Below are 20543 nucleotides of genomic sequence, written 5' to 3'. Positions count from 1 at the left end.
TGGGACTGGAGTAGCATACATGGCTGGGACTGGAGTAGGATACATGGCTGGGACTGGAGTAGGATACATGGCTGGGACTGGAGTAGGATACATGGCTGGGACTGGAGTAGGATACATGGCTGGGACTGGAGTAGGATACATGGCTGGGACTGGAGTAGGATACATGGCTGGGACTGGAGTAGCATACATGGCTGGGACTGGAGTAGGATACATGGCTGGGACTGGAGTAGGATACATGGCTGGGACTGGAGTAGGATACATGGCTGGGACTGGAGTAGGATACATGGCTGGGACTGGAGTAGGATACATGGCTGGGACTGGAGTAGGATACATGGCTGGGACTGGAGTAGGATACATGGCTGGGACTGGAGTAGGATACATGGCTGGGACTGGAGTAGGATACATGGCTGGGACTGGAGTAGGATACATGGCTGAGACTGGAGTAGGATACATGGCTGGGACTGGAGTAGGATACATGGCGGGGCTCACACACTCCTCTTCTACATGTATCAGTACGTCTCATCAAGGCGGGTGTGAACAACGCCCAGCTTCATGAACCCATTCAGCCAAAAAGGCTGTAAAAAAAAAAGAGAAAACGTCAGGAAAAGAAAATAAGGAGCATTTCCTGAAATAATTCCCATCAGAGACTCCCCCCCGGCACCGGGAGATAACGCAACCGGGTGAGGACCCGTCTACACCGCGGCCAGTCCCCTCCTGAGTCACTGAGCGCACAGCACGGGCTAGAGGTGCGGAGCTGAGTCACGTGACAGCCCGCACCACATGACTGTTACGTCACGGCAGCTCCCTTCACACCCCACGGTAGCCCTCACCGGGCCCCATAGTCACCCACATAAGCGGCTATAGAGAAGTTCCGCAGTACCGGTACACGTTATCCGCAGGTCGCCCGGTTTTTCTCTCTCGTTGTACGGAGCGTCTACACAAGGAACTCGGGTTCATTTCTACGTGTTTCCGGTCGGCGCATTATCAATGTAGCACATCAGCGGGCGGAGCGCTTTCCCGGTGACCCTGCTGCGGCTGTCAAGGGCCGAGCTCCGGTTCATCATGGCGACGGTGGAGGAGGGCGGATGGACGTACTGATGACCGTCCGTAAGATCGCCTCGATCTGTACGATGGTGAGTGTCCGGGGAGGTGAGGGGATCCGGGGGCCGCCCTGCTGGGTAAGGGGGTGACTGGGAGCAGTCCTGGATTAGGGGCGAGCAGGGACATAGGTGGTGCGGTGCCAGGAGGACACCCCCACTATATACATGGCTGTGCACATATACCTGCAGTCCAGTGCTGGGATAGCACTACAAGTGCCAGCACGCCCAGAGCGTCAGTGCCACAGGTGGCGGGGCTGAGATGTGGGGCGGTCGTAATGGCTGTGCCAGTGGCTGCTCCTGCTTGGACCCCGTGTTACTTTCTAGGTGCTTCCTGTTCCCCTTATTATGGGTCTCCCCGGACTTGTGATCGTGTGTTCAGTGTCATAAGTCTGCACCCCTGCTCTACCCTAATGTAGCGCACACAGGTATCATCCCATGTGCAGCCGATCACTCATGCGCCACCTCGATTGTACGGCTGCCCGGACCGTCCCCTGCGCGGCTGCCCAGACTGTCCCCTGCCCGGCCCGTCCCCTGCCCGTCCCGTCCCCTCCCCTGCTTGGTCCGTCCCCTGCCCTGCATGGCTGCCAAGACCGTCCCCTCCTCTGCGCGGCTGCCCGGACCGTCCCCTGCGCGGCTGCTTGGACCGTCCCCTGCGCGGCTGCCCGGACCGTCCCCTGCGCGGCTGCCCGGACCGTCCCCTGCGCGGCTGCCCGGACCGTCCCCTGCGCGGCTGCCCGGACCGTCCCCTGCGCGGCTGCCCGGACCGTCCCCTGCGCGGCTGCCCGGACCGTCCCCTGCCCGTCCCGTCCCCTGCTTGGTCCGTCCCCTGCCCTGCACGGCTGCCAAGACCGTCCCCTGCCCTGTTGACCCGTCCCCTGCCGGTCAGACCTGCCCTGCCCTGCCTGGCCTGTCCCCTGCGCGGCAGCCCAGACCATCCCCTGCCCTGCCTGGCCCGTCCCCTGCGCGGCTGCCTGGCCCGGCCCGTCCCCTGCCCAGACCGTCCCCGACCCGTCGCCTTCGCGGCTGCCCAGACCGTCCCCTGCCCGACCCTGCCTGTCCCCTGCGCGGCTGCCTGTCCCCTGCGCGGCTGCCTGTCCCCTGCGCGGCTGCCTCCACAGATCAGGGTGAGAGATTAAAGCAAAGAAAAGTGGCTCTTGTGTAAAGTGGCACGTGGTGTCTAACATCCTCATGTCCTGTCATTTACTTGGATTTTAAGCCGATAACTAAATAATATAACCGGACGTCGGACGTTTGGTTGCAGCCTGCCGTCCGCCATCAGTTATTTTAATTTAAAACCGAGGGTCAATGTTGTCTTTTCCGGTGACTCTTCTGTTGCGTGTATGGGCAGATAAGCCGGGCCGCAGTGGATTCTCGCCCGTAATGCGCCTTTTTTATCGGTTATTTCACAGTGGAGAACTGACAGATACAAGCTCCGCTGTCTGCTGCCTCCTACACTATAGTTTTGAGTTATTGCTGCACAACATCAAGAATTTGGAGGAAAATAATAAGACTAATTAATTGTGTGTATTGGTGTTGACAGCTAGTCCGGTGTAGCTTCTCGTGTACAAGGTGTCCAGTGGCTGCCGCTAAAATGACAGCTCTTAAGGGTTATTCCCACAATATCAGTCAGTAACAATCCTGAAATAAAGTGTTCAAGTGCAGTCAATTTCCAAAAGTTCTCTCTGCTCCAGATCTCACCCCATGAAAAATCACATACCGCCGGGTTTCACCTACCAAGCTTGCAAAGGATACGTCCTGCAGTTTCCATGACAGATGTGCACATGCTCAGAGGACACCTGCTATTCTATAGTGGGTGCCCCCCTCTTAAATTGCAGTGACACAGCACATGTGTGATTGCCATGGGTGCTGTGGACCTGCTGCTCTCAGATGAGGAGTAGTTATCCTCTTCTCCAATCCTTGGGGGAATGTAGTTTCCAGTGGTCACCAGTTCAGCCCTGAAGGCTCGCCCACTTCTCACTGAGCATAGGGACACAATAATGCTGGAGCCAGAAAAAGATATAAGAAATGATCCGTTGAGGCTCTGTAGGAATGGCTTGGTTACGTTAAAGAGGTTATTAGATTACATGAAATTTGGCAAACATTCTGGGATAACCTCTTTAACCGGAACCTGTCATGTAAAATAGCACTATTAATCTACAGGTTAATAGTGTTTTGACATCATGCGGCAATGAAAGCCACGCTGCAGGGAGGAAAGGAACTTGATTTTGATGTTGCAGATTTTCTGCATTTACTATGTAAATTAGATAACTTGCATTTTTTTCATTGTGTTTTTGATACTGCAGCTTTTCGTTTGTTTCTTTTTAAATAAAGCTGCTTCCTTTGTGATACTTCAAGGTGTTTGGCTCTGACAAAACTTTCTTGATCTAGTCCGGTTTGGATTATGTGCTTTTCTGCAGAGGTAATACACGAAAAAATCTTATATATGTTTTGGTGGGTTTTCCACATCCCATTCAATTCTGTGAGGAAAGTCCCATATAAAACTCAGCGTACCCACAAGAGAAATTGAGATGTTGCAGATCTCAAACACGCACCGCAGATCAGTTTACGCTGAGTAAAAAAAGAAAAAAAGCCGAGTGGGCACACAGTTTTTATAAATTCCATTCACTTGAAGCACTGTAAGAATCTATATCTTTCTCTCCGCCAAAAATGCAGTGTCAAAGCCTCCCTAAAAATTCACCGGGAACTCAACCTTCTATTTTTTCCCTAGTAGCCGCGTACCCCTACAAGTAATGGGATAAGGTGTTATCTGAGCATGCTCAGGTGCTATCCCAAGTGTCTTCAGATTGCTCGAATAATATGTTTGAGTCCCTACAGCTACATGTCTTGCGGCTGTTCGACACACACAACACATGCAGGGATTGCCTGTTAGATGCGGGGACTGGAACATATTATTCGAGCACGCTGAAGACACTCGGATAACCTTTATCCCATCATGTTCAATGACCCCTCTATCCATTTAGCAGGAGGAGGCTCCTCTCTTCCCCCAGCATTACCAGCTATTGGGTCTCTAATCTTTCCCCTATAATTTTCTGGAGCCCACAACTCTTTCCTCTCTGTGCCCCAGCAACATTCCTCCTTGCTCCTCGCTGAGCTTTTTCTGTAGCAGGCCTTCTGTAATGTGCTCTCTGCTGATCCAGCCTGTTCCTGCATCCACCTGTGCTGCCTGAGGTCACTGATGGAGATCCTCATGGTTGCTGGTATTATTTGGAGTGGTCACCCTGGGTCAGACAGCAGTCGCTAAACAGAAGGAAGATGGAGGCTGTGTGTTGTGCCAGAAGTAAGATGTTCGCTGCCATGTGGACAGGTTTAGGATTGGTAGAATACCCCATGAAATGTTCCGCTGCCTCCTACATCGTGGCTTCTGACTCTTGAATTCCAACATTTTTATTTTCCTGGCTTTGATGCAGAAATTTGACTTTCTCTCATTCACTGGTTGTCATTAGTATTCCTAGACTTGTACTGAGTTTGCCTTTGACTTATTTTTCTATATTGATTCATTCTTATTGCAGATTTATTGGATTTCATGTGCATTTGATCACTTGGCTAACGCACAGCACAATTTCTCTTTTTGGTCAATTATGTGCTGATCTTGTGGAAGGCAATGACATATGATATCCAGTCTGTACCTAAAATTGTAAATTGGTACGTAGGACTATGTCAGTGTACGGGACATGTGGAGCCGTTTTTTTAGCGGGCCTGTTAGAATTGTAACAAGCCCCCCGAGGAAGCCCACGCGAAATGCGCGTCGGGGCTGAGAGTATCTGGTCCCAAGTGGATACTATGGGAAGAACTGAATGTGGTTTGATCTATTTGCGGTCTTTGCGATACACACCCTATTATTTTGAGGGGTGATATTCATGGTTTATGGGAGTAATTACTGCACTTTATATGACTTGCTGCTATTTTTTTTGGTTTTCCCATTCCACTTTACTTTTGCCCCCTCCTTTTTTTTTTTTTTTTTTTGGGGACCATCCGCTTTACACCTATTTTAATCAACTATCCACTTTGTCTTTTTTCGTGTGATCTATGTAATTTACTCCGTTGGATTATATTACTTCTTCTTAATAAACTTTTTGATATATTTTATTTGGGATTATTTTTGCTCCTTTCTTTTGTTCGTTTGTATTAGAATTGTACAAGTTTTCTTGTGTTGTGAGTCAGGGTGTAGTAATCCTACCGAAGGGTCATTCTGGTGGGCACCGTTGCCCCAGACGTGGACTTTGTCATCCATTCATCTATCTGTACTGAGAGCTGTGTACAGTACTAGGAATCAGAGGGGCCTCCAAAGAAGATTATGTTCATTAATCTTCAAAAGATGGATCCAGTTCACAGGAATGTGGTATAAACTCTATGAATCTTTGTTGGGTCGTGTAAAAGGGTGCAGCCAAAAAAGATGCAAACGTCTATTCCACCAACCCGTTCCTGGTGTAACTACATGCCCTTACTTTGGGTGAATTTACACGAGCATATAAAAATAAATCGGAATTTCATCTAGAAAAAGAAGACATTTTTTTTCTGGCTGGCTTTTGTGTGCAGTCCTTTTTTTCAGCAGCTATGAATAATTTACGAGACCATTTACCTAGGTTAATACGATTAATCCCCAATCCCCACAGTTTTAAGCGTGCCCTAAAAACTCATTTGTTCAGACTGGCCTACCGCCTCAATGCATTAACCTAACTATCCCTGTGCGACCTATTTAAAAAAAAAAAAAAAATAACATAATCAGGTTCCTCGCATCATGTTCTCATACACTATATGCAGTTAATAGCCTCTATGTTTGTACTGCTACATACTTAGGCAGTTACCTGGTTCATGCAGCTTTACATGAACACCCGAGCCTTACACTATGGCTGGTCCAAATAACTAAAGCAATTGTTACCATCCACCTCTCGTGTCTCCCCTTTTCCTCATAGTTTGTAAGCTTGCGAGCAGGGCCCTCATTCCTTCTGGTATCTGTTTTGAACTGTGATTTCTGTTATGCTGTAATGTCTATTGTCTGTACAAGTCCCCTCTATAAGTTGTAAAGCGCTGCGGAATATGTTGGCGCTATATAAATAAAATTATTATTATTTACAGCTTCCTATGTTACAGAATTGTAATGTATCCGGAAAAATCAGATGCCACTGTGGCTCTGTAAGGGATCTGTGTTTTTCTTTTCTTTTTTTTTAAGCACCCATAGACTTGAATGGGTGCGTCTCATCCAATTTATGGAAGAAGATGGTGCGTGCCGTGATTTTATTTTTGTTTTCACACTGATTCGGTCAGTGAAAAAAATTGCTAATGTGCACTGTCCCAGTGAATCACGTTTACCATAGTTCTGTTTTTTTTTTATAAACCGCACTCAGCCCGAAAAATAAATGGTGACGTAAAATAGCCCTCATAGCTAGGTAAAACATTATGAACATACAAACATTTTAAAGCACCACTCCAGCGTTTTCTTTAATTTTACCGCCGGAGTGGTGTTATTAATCTAAGTTCCTTGACCCTAGTATTTTATCAGCCGTCATCTTCCGCAGTTTGTGATCGTTCTGGTGTTTGTTGGGTGGGCCAGAAGCCACAACCCAATGTAAGTCTATGAGAGTCAGAAGGAGGCCAGAACACAGCTCTCATAACCTTTACAAACTCTTAGTGTAAGTCTATTTCCAACTTCTGGTCAGTCAGGGGCTGAGATCATGAGATGGCACATCAGGACCAGAGCGATGCCGAGAAGAGATGAAGACGGCAGCTGGTAAATATAAGACTAGTCTCAGGGAACTTAGATTAGTGGCACCACTCCAGTGAGGCAATAAAAAAACTGCTGGAGTGGTGCTTTAACTCCATCCCGACATTTGCAGTATATATACCTCACCTACCAATGCAGTATATATACGTCATGGCGATCGCCCGCGCACAGGGGACTGTCCGCAGGTGATCGTTGGCAGGTGTCAGCTGTTTCTGACAGCTGACACCTGGCACGCAGTGCCTGCACTTTAACCAACTAAATACTGCGATTGCTATCGATTGCAGTATTTATGAAGAAGTAAGCGGGGGTCCGATCGTTGTCTCCGCGGGGGTCCAATCGTTGCCCTAGTGACCTGATGTCGTCATGACAACATCCAGCTCACCAGAGCTAGCAAACGGTATAAATCATGATCAGTTTCATCACTGTCCGTTTATAAGGCAGAGGAAAGCTCCTGCATTCCTATGCTTTATAATCAATCGGGCTGAAAAAAGTAAAATTCCCATAGTGGGACAATGTAAAAAAAAAAAAAAAAAAAAGTGAAAAAAAAATTGGAAAAAATATTCACAAAATAATAATAAAATACAAATATATTGTACCCATAAAGATTTTTTGTATGAAGAAATAAATTAAAAGTACACATTTGGTATCGCCGCATCTGGAACGACCCGACCTATAAAACTGTCCCACTAGTTAACCCCTCAGTGAACACCTTAAAAAAAAAAAATTGAGACAAAAAACGATCCTTTATGATCATACCACCGAACAAAAAGTGGAATACAACGCAATCAAAAAGACGAATGTAAATAAATATGGTCTCTCTGAAAACATCATCTTGTCCCACAAAAATCAAGCCGCCTCACAGCTCCATCAGCGGAAAAATAAAAAAGTTATAGCTCTCAGAATAAAGCGATGCAAAAATAATTATTTTTTACTATAAAATAGTTTTTGTGTAAAAGCGCCAAAACATAAAAAAAGATATAATTGTGGTATCGCTGTAATCGTACTGACCCAAAGAATAAAGCTGCTTTATCAGTTTTACCACACGTGGAATGGCATAAAAGAAAACCATTCCTAAATTGCTGTGTTTTGTTCATTCTGCCTCCCAAAAATTGCAATAGAAAGCAATTATGTGACAGAAAGCGTTGCCGTTAAAAATTATAGCTCTCAAAATATGGCAATGCTTTAGCAATGAGAAGCATATTTTAGTGTGTGTGTGTGTGTGTGTGTGTGTGTGTGACAGCACACATAAAAAAACTATATAAACCTGGTATGGCTGTAATCACACCGACTCGAGGAATAGAGTTGCCTAATCACTTGTACCACACGAGGAACGGCATAAAAAAATAAATAAAACCAGTTCTTCACCTGCTGTTAATTTGTTCATTTTGCCTCCCAAAGATCGCAGTAAGGCTCGACTCTCATTTATCCTGCACTCTGTGCTGAGCGCTTGCACCAGGGTCTCTGTGTAAATCTCTGAAATATGTGATTCAGATGGAACCCCCGGCGTAAAATTTCCTATAATGAGGCACTGTGGACGCCGTGTGGCTGCCTATAATCCAGCAGAGTGTCCCTCTTTGTAGCCGTGCATAAAAGCGCAGGTGACCAGTTTTGTGCACCTCTGAATAAAGGACTCCGCTGAACAGAGGCCAGGCGGAGTCCAGAGTAACTCTGCTGCCTCATTATAGTGAATGGATTCCTCGAGGGTTTCATCTGAATCATGTCACTCACATTTGGATAGAAACCCCAAAGTAAGTGCTCAACGTAGAGCGCGTCATAAACATGATCCAAAATGTTATGTAAAACGTTCCTAACAAAGGCTTCAAATCAATTCCCCCCCCAAAAAAAAATAAAAAAAAAATCAAGTCCCCATTCAGGTTCGTCATCTGTTAACGGAAATATAGGGGGCTTCCACAGTACAGGTAGTGCAAAGGTTCTGGAAAAGCGCTATGGCTCCTCACCCCACTCCCATATGCAAATGACCCCTCCGTTCTGAGCTCCAGTGTGCCTAAATCACAGTTGACGTCCACATTGTTGGCGTTTCTATAGTGATGAGAGCCCCCCTAATTTACGGGTGCGTGTCTTCAGAAGCACGAGCTGGGCACAAAGTACTGATCTCTTACAACCACAGTTTGCAATTTTCACTCAGCAACATCCACTAATGATTGTTTCTGGAAAAGATCCTTGGAGTCAGTCTTCCCTGCACCTGTATATAAGTTAAAAAAAAGGGTATAATTCCCAAAATGGAGTCACTTGAGGGGGGATTCTGCTCTTTTAGCACTTAGGGGTTCTGTATATGAAGTTCGCATACTATTCTAGGAAAATCTGCTCTCCAGGAGGCAAATCTGTCTCTCCAGGAGGCAAATCTGTCTCTCCCGAGTCTCGCTGTGTGGCTATGCAGTACAGTCCACAATATATGGGGTATTTCTACATTCAGCAGAAATTGTGGGACAAACTATGGTGCCGTTTTTACTCATTTCCCAGTGTGAAAATGTAAAATCCTGGGGCTAAAACAAAATGTTGGGGTAAAATTGCAATTATTTTTTCTTCATTGCCCAATGGTATAAAATTCTGTAACCCACATCTGGTGCCAATATGAGCATTGCACCCCTAGATGAATTCTTTGAAAGGTTTAGTTTTTAAAATGGGGTCTCTTATGGGGGTACTGCTGTTCTGGCACCTCACGGGCTCTGCCAATGTGGCATGGCACCCTCAAACCAGTCCAGCAACATCTGAACTCCAGTATAAATATGAAATATGGGGTATCTGTTTACTCAGGAGAAATTGCACAACAATTTTTGGGGTCCATTTTCTCCTGCTTTCCTTGTGAAAATAAACAATTTGGGGCTAAAGTAACATTTTTGTGGGAAAATTGTTTTAGATTAGCTACTTATGGGGTCTGGTTCCCAAAATGTTGTCACTTGTGTGCGGTTTCCACTATTTAGGCACATCAGGGGCTCTCCAAACGTGATGTGGCGTCCACTAATTATTCCAAAAAATTTTGCATTCAAAAAGTCAAGTGGCGCTCCTTCCCTTCCAAAGATCTGCTGTGTGCCCAAACAGTATTTTTCCTTCACATGTTTGGTATCGGCATACTCGAGATAAATTGCACATCAAATTATATGGTGCAACTTCTCCTGTTACCCTTGAGAAAATGCAAAATTTGGGGCTAAAAGAAATTATTGTGGGTATAATGTGATTTTTTTTTTTTTTTTTTTTTAAATTATTATTATTATTTTTTTTAATATTCACGGCTCAATTTTATAAACTTCTATGAAGTACTTGGGAGTGTAAAGGGAACCTGTCACTCCCTCCTGGCGTTTTTAACTAAAAGAGCCACCTTGATCAGCAGTAATGCTGCATTCTGTCAAGGTGGCTCTTTTATTTGGGTCCCGTCCAACGCTGAAATATTCGTTTTTATAATTTGCCCGATATACCTGTAGTCTGCCCCGGGAGGCACGTCTTTTCCCCCAGACACAAACGCCTCCCAGCCATCACTCGGCCCCTCCATACGCCGGGCGCTGCCTCCTCTGCATTCATCTACGTCCCCGGCGCCTGCGCTGTAAGTTCCCATCATGTGATGTGAATCGAAGGGCAGCGCAAACTGCGCATGCCCGAAAAAAAAAATTACAGCGCCGGGGACGTAAATGACTGTAGAGGAGGCGGCGCACGGAGGAAATGAGTGATGGCTGGGAGGCGTTTGTGTCGGGGGGGAAGATGTGCCCCCCGGGTAGACTACAGGTATGGCAGGCAAATTATAAAAATGAATATTTCAGCTTTGGAAGGGACCCCAAATAAAAGAGCCACCTTGATAGAATGCAGCATTAGTGCTGCACAAGGTGGCTCTTTTAGTTAAAAATGCCCTGGGGGGTTGGGGGGCTGACAGGGGTTCCCTTTAAGGTGCTCAGTCTAGTTTCCAGAATGATGTTACTTGTGGGGGTTTCCACTTTTTAGGCACATCAAGGGCTCTACAAATGTGACATGTCGTTCGCGAATGATTCCAGCAAATTTTACATTCAAAAAGTCAAATGGCTCCTTTCCTTACGAGCCCTGCCATGTGCCCAGACAGTGGTTTTCCCTCACATAACCGGCATGCTCAGGAGAAATTGCACAACAAATTTTGGGGTCTAGTTTTCTTTTTTTTTTCACAAATAAAAGCAAGTCAAATCGAAGAAATTTTACCACGATCATGAAGTACAATATGTCACAAAAAAACAGTCTCAGAATCCCCGAGATCCATTGAAGCTTTCCAGAGTTATTACCTCATAAAGTGACACTAGCCAGAATTGTAAAATTTGGCCTGTTATGAAGGTGGAAACAGGCATGAGGCGATAAAGGGGTTAAATTACACATGTAACGTCCTCTATGAAACAAAATACCCCATCATTGTACTTTGTAAGTTTATCAGGGGTGCCATCACTCCAGCAATCAGAGTACATCCTTTGTAAGGGTACCGTCACACAGTGAAATTTCCATCGCTGCGACGGCACGATTCGTGACGTCGCAGCGTCGTATGAATATCGCTCCAGCGTCGTAGACTGCGGTCACACGGTGCAATCACGGCGCTGGAGCGATGCCGAAGTCCCCAAGTAACCAGGGTAAACATCGGGTTACTAAGCGCAGGGCCGCGCTTAGTAACCCGATGTTTACCCTGGTTACCAGCGTTAACGTAAAAAAAACTAACAGTACATACTTACATTCCGGTGTCTGTCCCCCGGCGTTCTGCTTCTCTCCACTGTGTAAGCACCATAGCCGGAAAGCACAGCGGTGACGTCAGACGTCACCGCTGTGCTCGCTTTCCGGCTGGCCGGCGCTCACACAGTGCAGAGAAGCTGAGACGCCGGGGACAGACACCGGAATGTGAGTATGTACTGTTTGGTTTTTTTTACGTTTACGCTTGTAACCAGGGTAAACATCGGGTTACTAAGCGCGGCCCTGCGCTTAGTTACCCGATGTTTACCCTGGTTACAAGCGAACACATCGCTGGATCGCTGTCACACACAACGATCCAGCGATGTCAGCGGGTGATCAAGCGACGAAAGAAAGTTCCAAACGATCTGCTACGACGTACGATTCTCAGCAGGGTCCCTGATCGCTGCTGCGTGTCAGACACAGCGATATCGTATGGATATCGCTAGAACGTCACGAATCGTACCGTCGTAGCGATGGAAATTTCACTGTGTGACGGTACCCTAACTGAGCGGAGTACTTGTAGTCCTGAGCGGCGGCTGATTGGCAGGTTTCTCCCTATAAACCAGATGGGTAAAAAGCTGGCAAACAGGAGGCATATAGAAGACTGGATCACTTGTCTTCCTAAGCAGGTGATACACTGAGCGGCTGGAATCTGGGTCCGCACTGCGGCACCACAGTCTGTATTTATGTCCAGCAGACTCTCGGTTTTCCTTAGGACCATTACAATCTATGGCTGTTGCCTACATGTTGCATTGTTCCTAATGTGAATTCCGCTTAATAGCACTGCAGTTGGCGGTGTGCGTGTGGAATCGGTGTCATGTTGGGGAGTTTTTTCTCCTCAAAGTCTGCTATCCTAGCGTCCTGTCAGTGCCAGCACTGAAGAGTTAAATAGCTGTGCATTTACCTCAGAGAGGCACGGTGAGGGCTCTGCAGTAAGCAGAGCGGTTCTCACACATACATTATCCTTAATCCCTAAAGCTATTCTCTCATTTGGGCTTTGTAGAAAATGATGTGCTGACACGGCAGGAATGACGATGGGTATCTGTCTGGTGTTTTCTTGTTACAGGACACCCTCACCTGATTACACATCATTTTCCATGAGACAACCTGTTATTCCATTTACTTGTAGCTTTAGAGCTCATGTGCACGGCCTTATTATGCTACCGTAGTTTTTATGTGGAAACATAGTAGGGGAGACATTGAGATGCATGAGGCCTCTTATATATCTAGATTTTATTGGGTACTTCCAATTTTCAGCTGCATGAATTCTTTCTGTCTAATGACAGACTTTTTCTAAACATCATTGTTATTGGCAGCACTTTGCCCCATGTAAGCAGATGTCCTACAGGTAACAAGATGTTGTATGTGGACAAAATGGTCATGTTAGCTATCATTCTGATCAAAAAGTGAGTGCCAAATGACTTGGAGGTAGTTGATTGCTGCTCGTTAGTGAGCGGAAAACATCCCTTCCAAATGGTCATTTAAGAGGACCTTACACCACATTTAGCATGTCAAACTGGCCGCATAATAAAATAATAGCTGTAGAGCTAAATAAAATGTATTTCTTTTTTTTCCTAACTTGTCATTAGTTTGTAAAGTCTGTATTATTTTTGTTAAGCCCAAGAGGGCAGAAGCAGATATTCTTCTCTGGGGGAAGTTACTTTTTCCCCTGTATGATGCTGTCCAATCATAAATGGGAGGCATCATACAAGAGGAAAAGAGAACAAGCTTCCAGAATAGCTTAAATGAGGCTTTCTCTGTGTCATATGGAAAGACTGATCCAACTAGGTCACACAGATCTACAGGCTCTTTTCACAAAATGAGAATATCATCAAAAAGTTAATTTATTTCAGTTGCACTGTGCCAAAAAGCTGCTGTGTGTACTCTGCAACCCATATCTGTGGGACTACTGTGCCAAAAAGCTGCTGTGTGTACTCTGCAACCCATATCTGTGGGAGTACTGTGCCTTTTAAGCCGCTGTGTGTAGACTTCACCCTCCACCTGTGGGAGTCCTGTGCCTTTTTAAGCCACTGTGTGTACTGCCCCCTCACACCACCCTTCCTCTTTGGGAGTACTGTGCCAAAGAGCCGCTGTGTGTTTTCTACAGGTGCATCTCACAAAATTAGAATATCATCAAAAAGTGAATTTATTTCAGTTCTTCCATACAAAAAGTGAAACTCGTATATTATATAGCATCATTACAGAGTGATGTATTTCAAGTGTTTATTTCTGTTAATGTTGATGATTATGGCTTACAGCCAATGAAAACTCAAATGTCTTTATCTCAGTAAATGAGAATACCTCATAACATCAGCTTAAAGAAAATGATTTTAAAATCCGAAATGTCGGCCTACTGAAATGTATATTCAGTAAATGACCTCAATACTTGGTCGGGCTCCTTTTGCATCAATTACTGCATCAATGCGGCGTGGCATGGAGGCGATCAGCCTGTGGCACTGCTGAGGTGTTATGGAAGCCCAGGTTGCTTTGATAGCAGCCTTCATCTTGTCTGCATTGTTGGGTCTGGTGTCTCTCCTCTTCCTTTTGACAATACCCCATAGATTCTCTATGGGGTTAAGGTCAGACGAGTTTGCTGGCCAATCAAGCACAGTGATAATGTTGTTTGTAAACCAGGTATTGGTACTATTGGCAGTGTGGACAGGTGCCAAGTCCTGCTGGAGAATGACATTTCTCTATGCTCTAAAATGTCCTGGGAGACGGCTGCACTGACTTTGGTCTTGATAAAACACAGTGGACCTACACCAGCAGATGACATAGTTCCCCAAACCATCACTGATTGTGGAAACTTCACACTAGACCTCAAGCGGCTTGGATTGTGGCCTCTACACTCTTCCTCCAGACTCTGGGACTTTGATTTCCAAGATCTAGTGTGAAGTTTTGGCACTCAAAAAGGTAGTGATGAGAAAAAAAGTTCCTTTTTATTGTGCACACATAAGCTGAACGTTTTCAATCTACACTGAATATTTTGAAACGTGCAGATTAAACCACCATATTTCTTTCTTCTCCTCTGGATTGGTATTTTATTCAGCAGCGTGGGTAATATCCACAATATTCCTTTTATTCCAAGCTTGATATGGTCACCTGCTGACCCGGGGATCTGCTGCAGCTAACATTTCCTTGATAGATCCATTATTAGAGCGAAATTTATCAGGTTAGTACAATCTACGGTAAGTAGAAATTTGAAATATCCACCGGATAAGACCCTATTTTGCGCTGATTTTTTTCCCACAGCTTTGCAGTTGATAAATCATATAACATTCGGCCCAGTGTTAATCTATGGGGCAGGCACATCTGCAATTATTTTCTCATCCCGATTTGGCATGACAGAACAATGGCAGCATGCTGTGATTGGCACCGAGACTCTGCTTACTTGCACCCATACAAGTCTATGGGTGTAAGTGAAACCTCGCGCTGCACTCGGATATCACCCGAGTGCAGTGTGATTCTTGCCGATGCCGGCAGCAGAGGAGATGGAGAGATTAGTTTCTCCATCTGCTCCGCAGCTGTGCTCCGATCCTGCCATGTGAGAGGATCGGATCACTGACCCTCAGCTCACGCTCACAGCAGAGCAGGAGCTGGGGGTCATTGGCATATCGCATCGGATGCTCTACGCTAGTGTGACTCCGGCCTAATGCAGAGGCCATAGAAAGTAGAAGGTGCAAAATTGTTAGTGAAACCCAACTGCAAGAAAAACTTTTGAATGATAATGCAAAATTAGTATTAAACAAAAAACTAAACCAAAAAACTAATTTATATTAACTTTATTTCAAATATAGGAATAACAAACCAACACAACCCCTAAAAAACCTTTTCTATATAAGAATAGGTTAAAATTGGCCTATTTGTTCATGGGCAAAAACAGAAGGTTAGGGGGTACCCGACTATACTCTGATCACTACGCGTCCCTACGGTACTCCCTGCCTATCTGCGGAGGTTGGCACCCTCTTGGACGCAATGTGGCGCCCCCGCTCCTCGGCGGCTGTCCCTGGATGCCCTGCGGGTCCCTAGTAATTGGATATTAAGGACAAATCACAGTTGCCCACACCTAGGGCAGACCTATACATGAACAAATAAAAAATGCCAAATGATCTTCCACTATGGTGCCTCAACAATGAAGTTAAACAAAGTGCCTCAAAGGACTTGATGAAGCAACCTGTGGCACCCCCCTACCCGTGTGCTCTAAGCCTCCTTCACTGGCTATTAGGCCCTTACACCTCCCTACCAGGACTGCCCTGCCTGACAGCGGAGGTTGGCACCCTCTTGAGCGCAAAATGGCGCCCCCGCTCCTCGGCGGCTGTCCCTTGTAGCCCTATAGGGTTATATAGATTAAACGATTACATTTAAGGCACATTGCACGCATTTTGATTAAATGGTGTGAGCCGATCTGCCAGCGACAAGGTGGCCAAGTGCCCACCTGTTTCCTGTGACTGACTGGTGGCAGCGATCTGCAGGTTTGGGACACAACGTGTCCACTGTATGTATTCACATGTGAGCAGATGTTCCAGGTCGCAGGCTCACTGCTCGCTCTGGGCCTTCATTGAAGTCAACCCTTTGACAGTCTGCAAAGTATTCCATCCACTGTGTAGGCGACGCTCACTATGGGATGGTCAGCCCGAATTGAAAACACATACCGTATATTGTATATTGTAACCTATGCATTTGTCAGTGTCCACTCTGGGACCCTATTAACACAGTGATGGTATATGTTGGGGAAGACTCCCAATGTGACGTATAGACAGATATGAGCATAATGTCTTTTTCATAACAGGTTATTTTTTATTATGTGTGTTCTGTAACAATAGTACTTACAACAATCTGAGTAGGCCTGCAGATGTAAATATTGCTTTTTGGGTATAAATGGGAAAAACAGCCATAATTTTATAAAAATAAGGTGATCTAATGTGACTGATTTATGCTGTAAGTGCTGCAGTAATGACTTTCCTAGCATCACTTTACACATCACTTACATTGTGTGAGACTGCACACTGTTAATGCTATGAAAGCAGTTACTGAGATCTCATTATTAGGCCGCATTCACACCTCTGTGTGACATCACTGTATGCAGGCTGATTTTTATTTTTTTTCCTTTTAATTGGACAGCCCAAAGCCCATTAAGTTAAATTTCTCTATTCAGGTATTCGTTAAAACAGTGTTCCCCAACTCCGGTCCTCAAGAGCCACCAACAGGTCAGATTTTCAGGATTTCCTTAGTATTGCACAGGTGATGGAATGATCACCTGTGCAATACTAAGGACATCCTGAAAACATGATCTGTTGGTGGCTCTTGTTGACGGGAGTTGGGGAACACTGCGTTAAAATAATGGATCTGAGAATGAGATCTGTGAAACTCCGAGCATGTGCTTTTGTGATCCAGTTTTGAGGATCAGAATAGGACATACTCGGTGGATCTGTATAGTCTCCGATTTAAAAAAAAAAAAAATGGAGCCGCACAGGAATGTGAACACAGCCTAAAACTTCATTCAGACGTCAGTGATTTCCCTCTTATGCAAAAAAAAGGCACAATGTTCATCAGTGTTTTGGGTCAGATTTTCCTCAGTGTTCTCTCCTTGTATCAGGTTTTAACATCAGTAATTTTTCTCATAAGGAAAAAAACTATATGTATATGTTGCAAAACTTCCCTGATCTACAACAATGTTATAAATGGCCGGCATCAGTGTGCTGTCAGTGATTTTTATATTCACTGACCCATAGACTTGTATGTGTAATTTTGATCCATGGTTTGGAAAAAAAAAAATGGACATGTCTCCATTTTGTTTTGTTTTTTTAATGTATTTTTCAGTCCACTGGGTTTGACAAAAACCCCACATGTGAACAGTCCGTATAATGGGTACATGACTATCGCAGACGGCACAGGTAGAGCTGTCAGTGAGGCCTGACATGCGGCTCCTTCGGCTGCAGGAATGGTCTCGTTGGTTTTTGGCGTCTCCTATTGAGTTTATGTGGAGAACACGTTGGCGCTTGTCACAATGCTGCATGGATGATGTCACCTGCGCCCTGATGGCAGGGTGGAGTGAATTGGTAATGGGTGACGTCCGTCAGTGCCTTGTATCTGCTCTCATCATCCAGCGTATATCGACCCAGTGTGCTCGTCAGGCCGGGGATTTGTCAGCAGCTCATCTTTGGCTATCTCGTTGGCAAGGACTATTGGCACAGCAAGAGTCATTCACAGATCAATAGTAACTGTATTTAGAGCTGGACCTGGGGTGATGGGCGCATCAGATGCTACTGAGTGAAGGGGGCAATTCTGATGGCCCCTCTCACAATCTTTTACCTTTTGGAAAGTGGCCATAAGACCCGCTCACCCTCCATGCTAATAGTATGGCTGTCGTGCGGAGCGTAGAGGGCTGGATCTCCTCTGCTTCCTTTCAACAAGTGACTAAAAAGCGGTCATCAATATCAACCCCAATAAGGACTGATCATTAGAGTGGAAAATGGACCCTCAGCCATAAGCTGGTTGCAACACTGACGTCTTTAATGAAATATGTTCTCATGGGCCTGCTAATTCAAGAATTTGCATTTAAAGGAATTGTTCAGAATTAGATATTGATCAGCTATCATTAGGTTGGGTTATCCGTATCCAGTACCCAGTAACCTCATTGATCAGCTGGTACCAGGTCCCATTACTGCCACAAGTGCACAGTGCTGGAGCACCACCGCTCCCTACACCGTGTAGTGGTTGTTCTTGGGTACTGCAGCCCAGCTACCATTCAGTGACTGATGTCTCCATCTAGAATAATGACAGATGCGAATACTGATTCTAACCTCCATTTGTGTTCCTCTGTTGGTGTAATGCTTGCTAACAAGGTTTATTTGAGCATCGTTTCCATTGACTGCCCTCCAAAGCTGTTTAAGATCAGAGTGCTAATGTGGAAAAACGCCTCCATGGAAGAGACCAGAGAAGCTGCAGAGCGGCCTGCTCTATATCTACTTGTGTCACATCCTGTGGGAGAGATCAGTCATGTGTTATGTGCGTTACCTACAATAGGACTCGGGGCTGCCAGACACTTCCGCAATTAGAGCGGTGTCATCGTATACACTCGTCACGTTTATGCCATATTTCACGGCCAGAAGTCCCATGACTGTAGCTTCCCCAGCTATATGGCCTGATTGTAAGGGGTTGTCCAACTTTGTTTTTCTTACTTAAATGCATATAATTGGTGCTAAAAAAATCAGTTTTTCAATTGGTTGGTTTCATTCAATTTAAAAATGTCGGCTATTTGCTTTCTTTACCCTCTGTTGCTGGCTGCAGAATGAGTTAACTGAGAATCAGTCAGTCCGCTGGCTATGATGGTCGGATGGTGAGTTTGTAATTGTTATCTAATGATCACAGACCAAATCAAACTTGTATGTGCAGAGACACGATATGCCTTCAATGAAGCCCAGTTGCAAAAATTATTTTCATCTCCAAACATATACATTGAAGTAAAAGAAAAGGTTGACAACCCCATTAACCCCTTCTCGACATATGACGTAATAGTACGCCACAAGTCTGGTCCCTGTCTTTGATGCAGGTAAAGGAGCATAGCGGCGGGACTTGCCGTGATTTGAAGAGTCATTCTGTGCCGGCAGTCCCTTTAAATGTCGCTTTCTTCCTAACAGTGGTATTTAAAATGTGCAAACCGGGAGGTGGTTGGGGAAAGTATGGTACATATGAATTAATGCAAAAGGGGAAAATTGCCACCCAATGAGCACTTTTCCATAATTGTCCATTTAATATTTTTTTTTTAGATCTCTCGGCAAAGTTTACTGCAAAAAAGAAAGAAAAAACGACTTTGTTTTGGGAGCTGGATGACACTGTCCGTAGATGAAAAGTCCCATTTTGGGCTATTGATGGTGTAGGTGTGGGGCGGGTCACTTTATGGTGGTTTTCGTGTAATTCTTTTTTTCCTCTTGCTGTGAGGTACGTGATGTACATGTCGGTCACGCATAACGATCTGCTCACAAAGGTCACATTTAACGTAATGAGCACAAATCTTGTTCGTGTTGGTATGAACTCTGTTTGCCAGATACAGCTGTGTTTATATCCGTGATTGTATAATGGCAAATAGCAGACCCAGATAGATACATCGTTATGGATAGTATACAAATTTTAATTTCCTAGTGTCTCAAGTCACAAAAATGTATCTATCTGTATATATTATACCTTGAAGGGAATCTGTCGCCCGGTTTCTCTACCCCATCTGAAAGATTCATAGTGTAGGGTGAGAGACCCTGATTACAGCAATGTCACTTACTGGGTTGCTTGCTGCAGTTTTGATAAAATCAGTGTTTTCTCTGCTGCAGATCTAGCAATTCTCTGAATGCTGAGCCCTGCATAACCCCGCCCACACCACTGATTGGCAGATTACTGTGTGCACTGTGCATAGGCAGAAAGCTGCCAATCACTGCTGGGAGCGGGGATATACAGAACTCATGAATATGGAGGACTACCTGGTAGCATGATTACTTGTCCTCTAGGGATAATTTTCTGCTGATAAAGCTGATTGTATCAAAGCTACAACAAACATCCCAGTAAGTGACTCATCACTGGAAGCAAGGTCTCTGCCCCAACATTATGCTGCTCTCATATTTGGTAGCAAAAACCTGCTGACAGATTCCCTTTAAAGAGTAACTAAACCTTTTTTTTTATAAACCATTTCACATTTCATTGCCCTGATGATTACAAGAACATCAGTTGGGCTTTGTGTCCGAAGAACCCCACACAATCCATGGTGGTCTCAAAACCCAGAACCCCACTGAGCTGTATGTCCTCACTAGGCCAATGAAATGTGGAAAAAAAAAACATTTAAAAGGCTTAGTTACTCTTTAACATTTTATTTCTATTTTCAGCATTTCACCTTTTGGAATCCCTTACCTCTTGGGAGGAAGGGGTCCTTCACTGTCAGGCTTTTGCATTTCCCATGCACCTTGGTAGTATACTGTCCATGCTTGTGCCCTCTCCATATTTTCCATAGCTCTCATAGAATTAAG

The 20543-nt window shown here is 45.1% G+C and overlaps 1 protein-coding gene across 1 annotated transcript in view; it reads left to right on the top strand.

The window, feature by feature from the left end:
- Window positions 1–789: 789 nt before the first annotated feature.
- LOC143805563 (ubiquitin carboxyl-terminal hydrolase 12-like) overlaps window positions 790–20543 on the top strand; it is a 53398-nt gene continuing 33644 nt past the window's right edge. The window contains exon 1 of the mRNA XM_077285056.1: window positions 790–1133. Coding sequence (XP_077141171.1) covers window positions 1086–1133 — 48 coding nt within the window. The 5' untranslated portion in view covers window positions 790–1085. The remainder of the gene's footprint in view (window positions 1134–20543) is intronic.

This window comes from Ranitomeya variabilis, chromosome 2, assembly GCF_051348905.1.
Source record: "Ranitomeya variabilis isolate aRanVar5 chromosome 2, aRanVar5.hap1, whole genome shotgun sequence".
Lineage (NCBI taxonomy): Eukaryota > Metazoa > Chordata > Amphibia > Anura > Dendrobatidae > Ranitomeya > Ranitomeya variabilis.
This window is presented reverse-complemented; position numbering and strand designations above follow the sequence as displayed.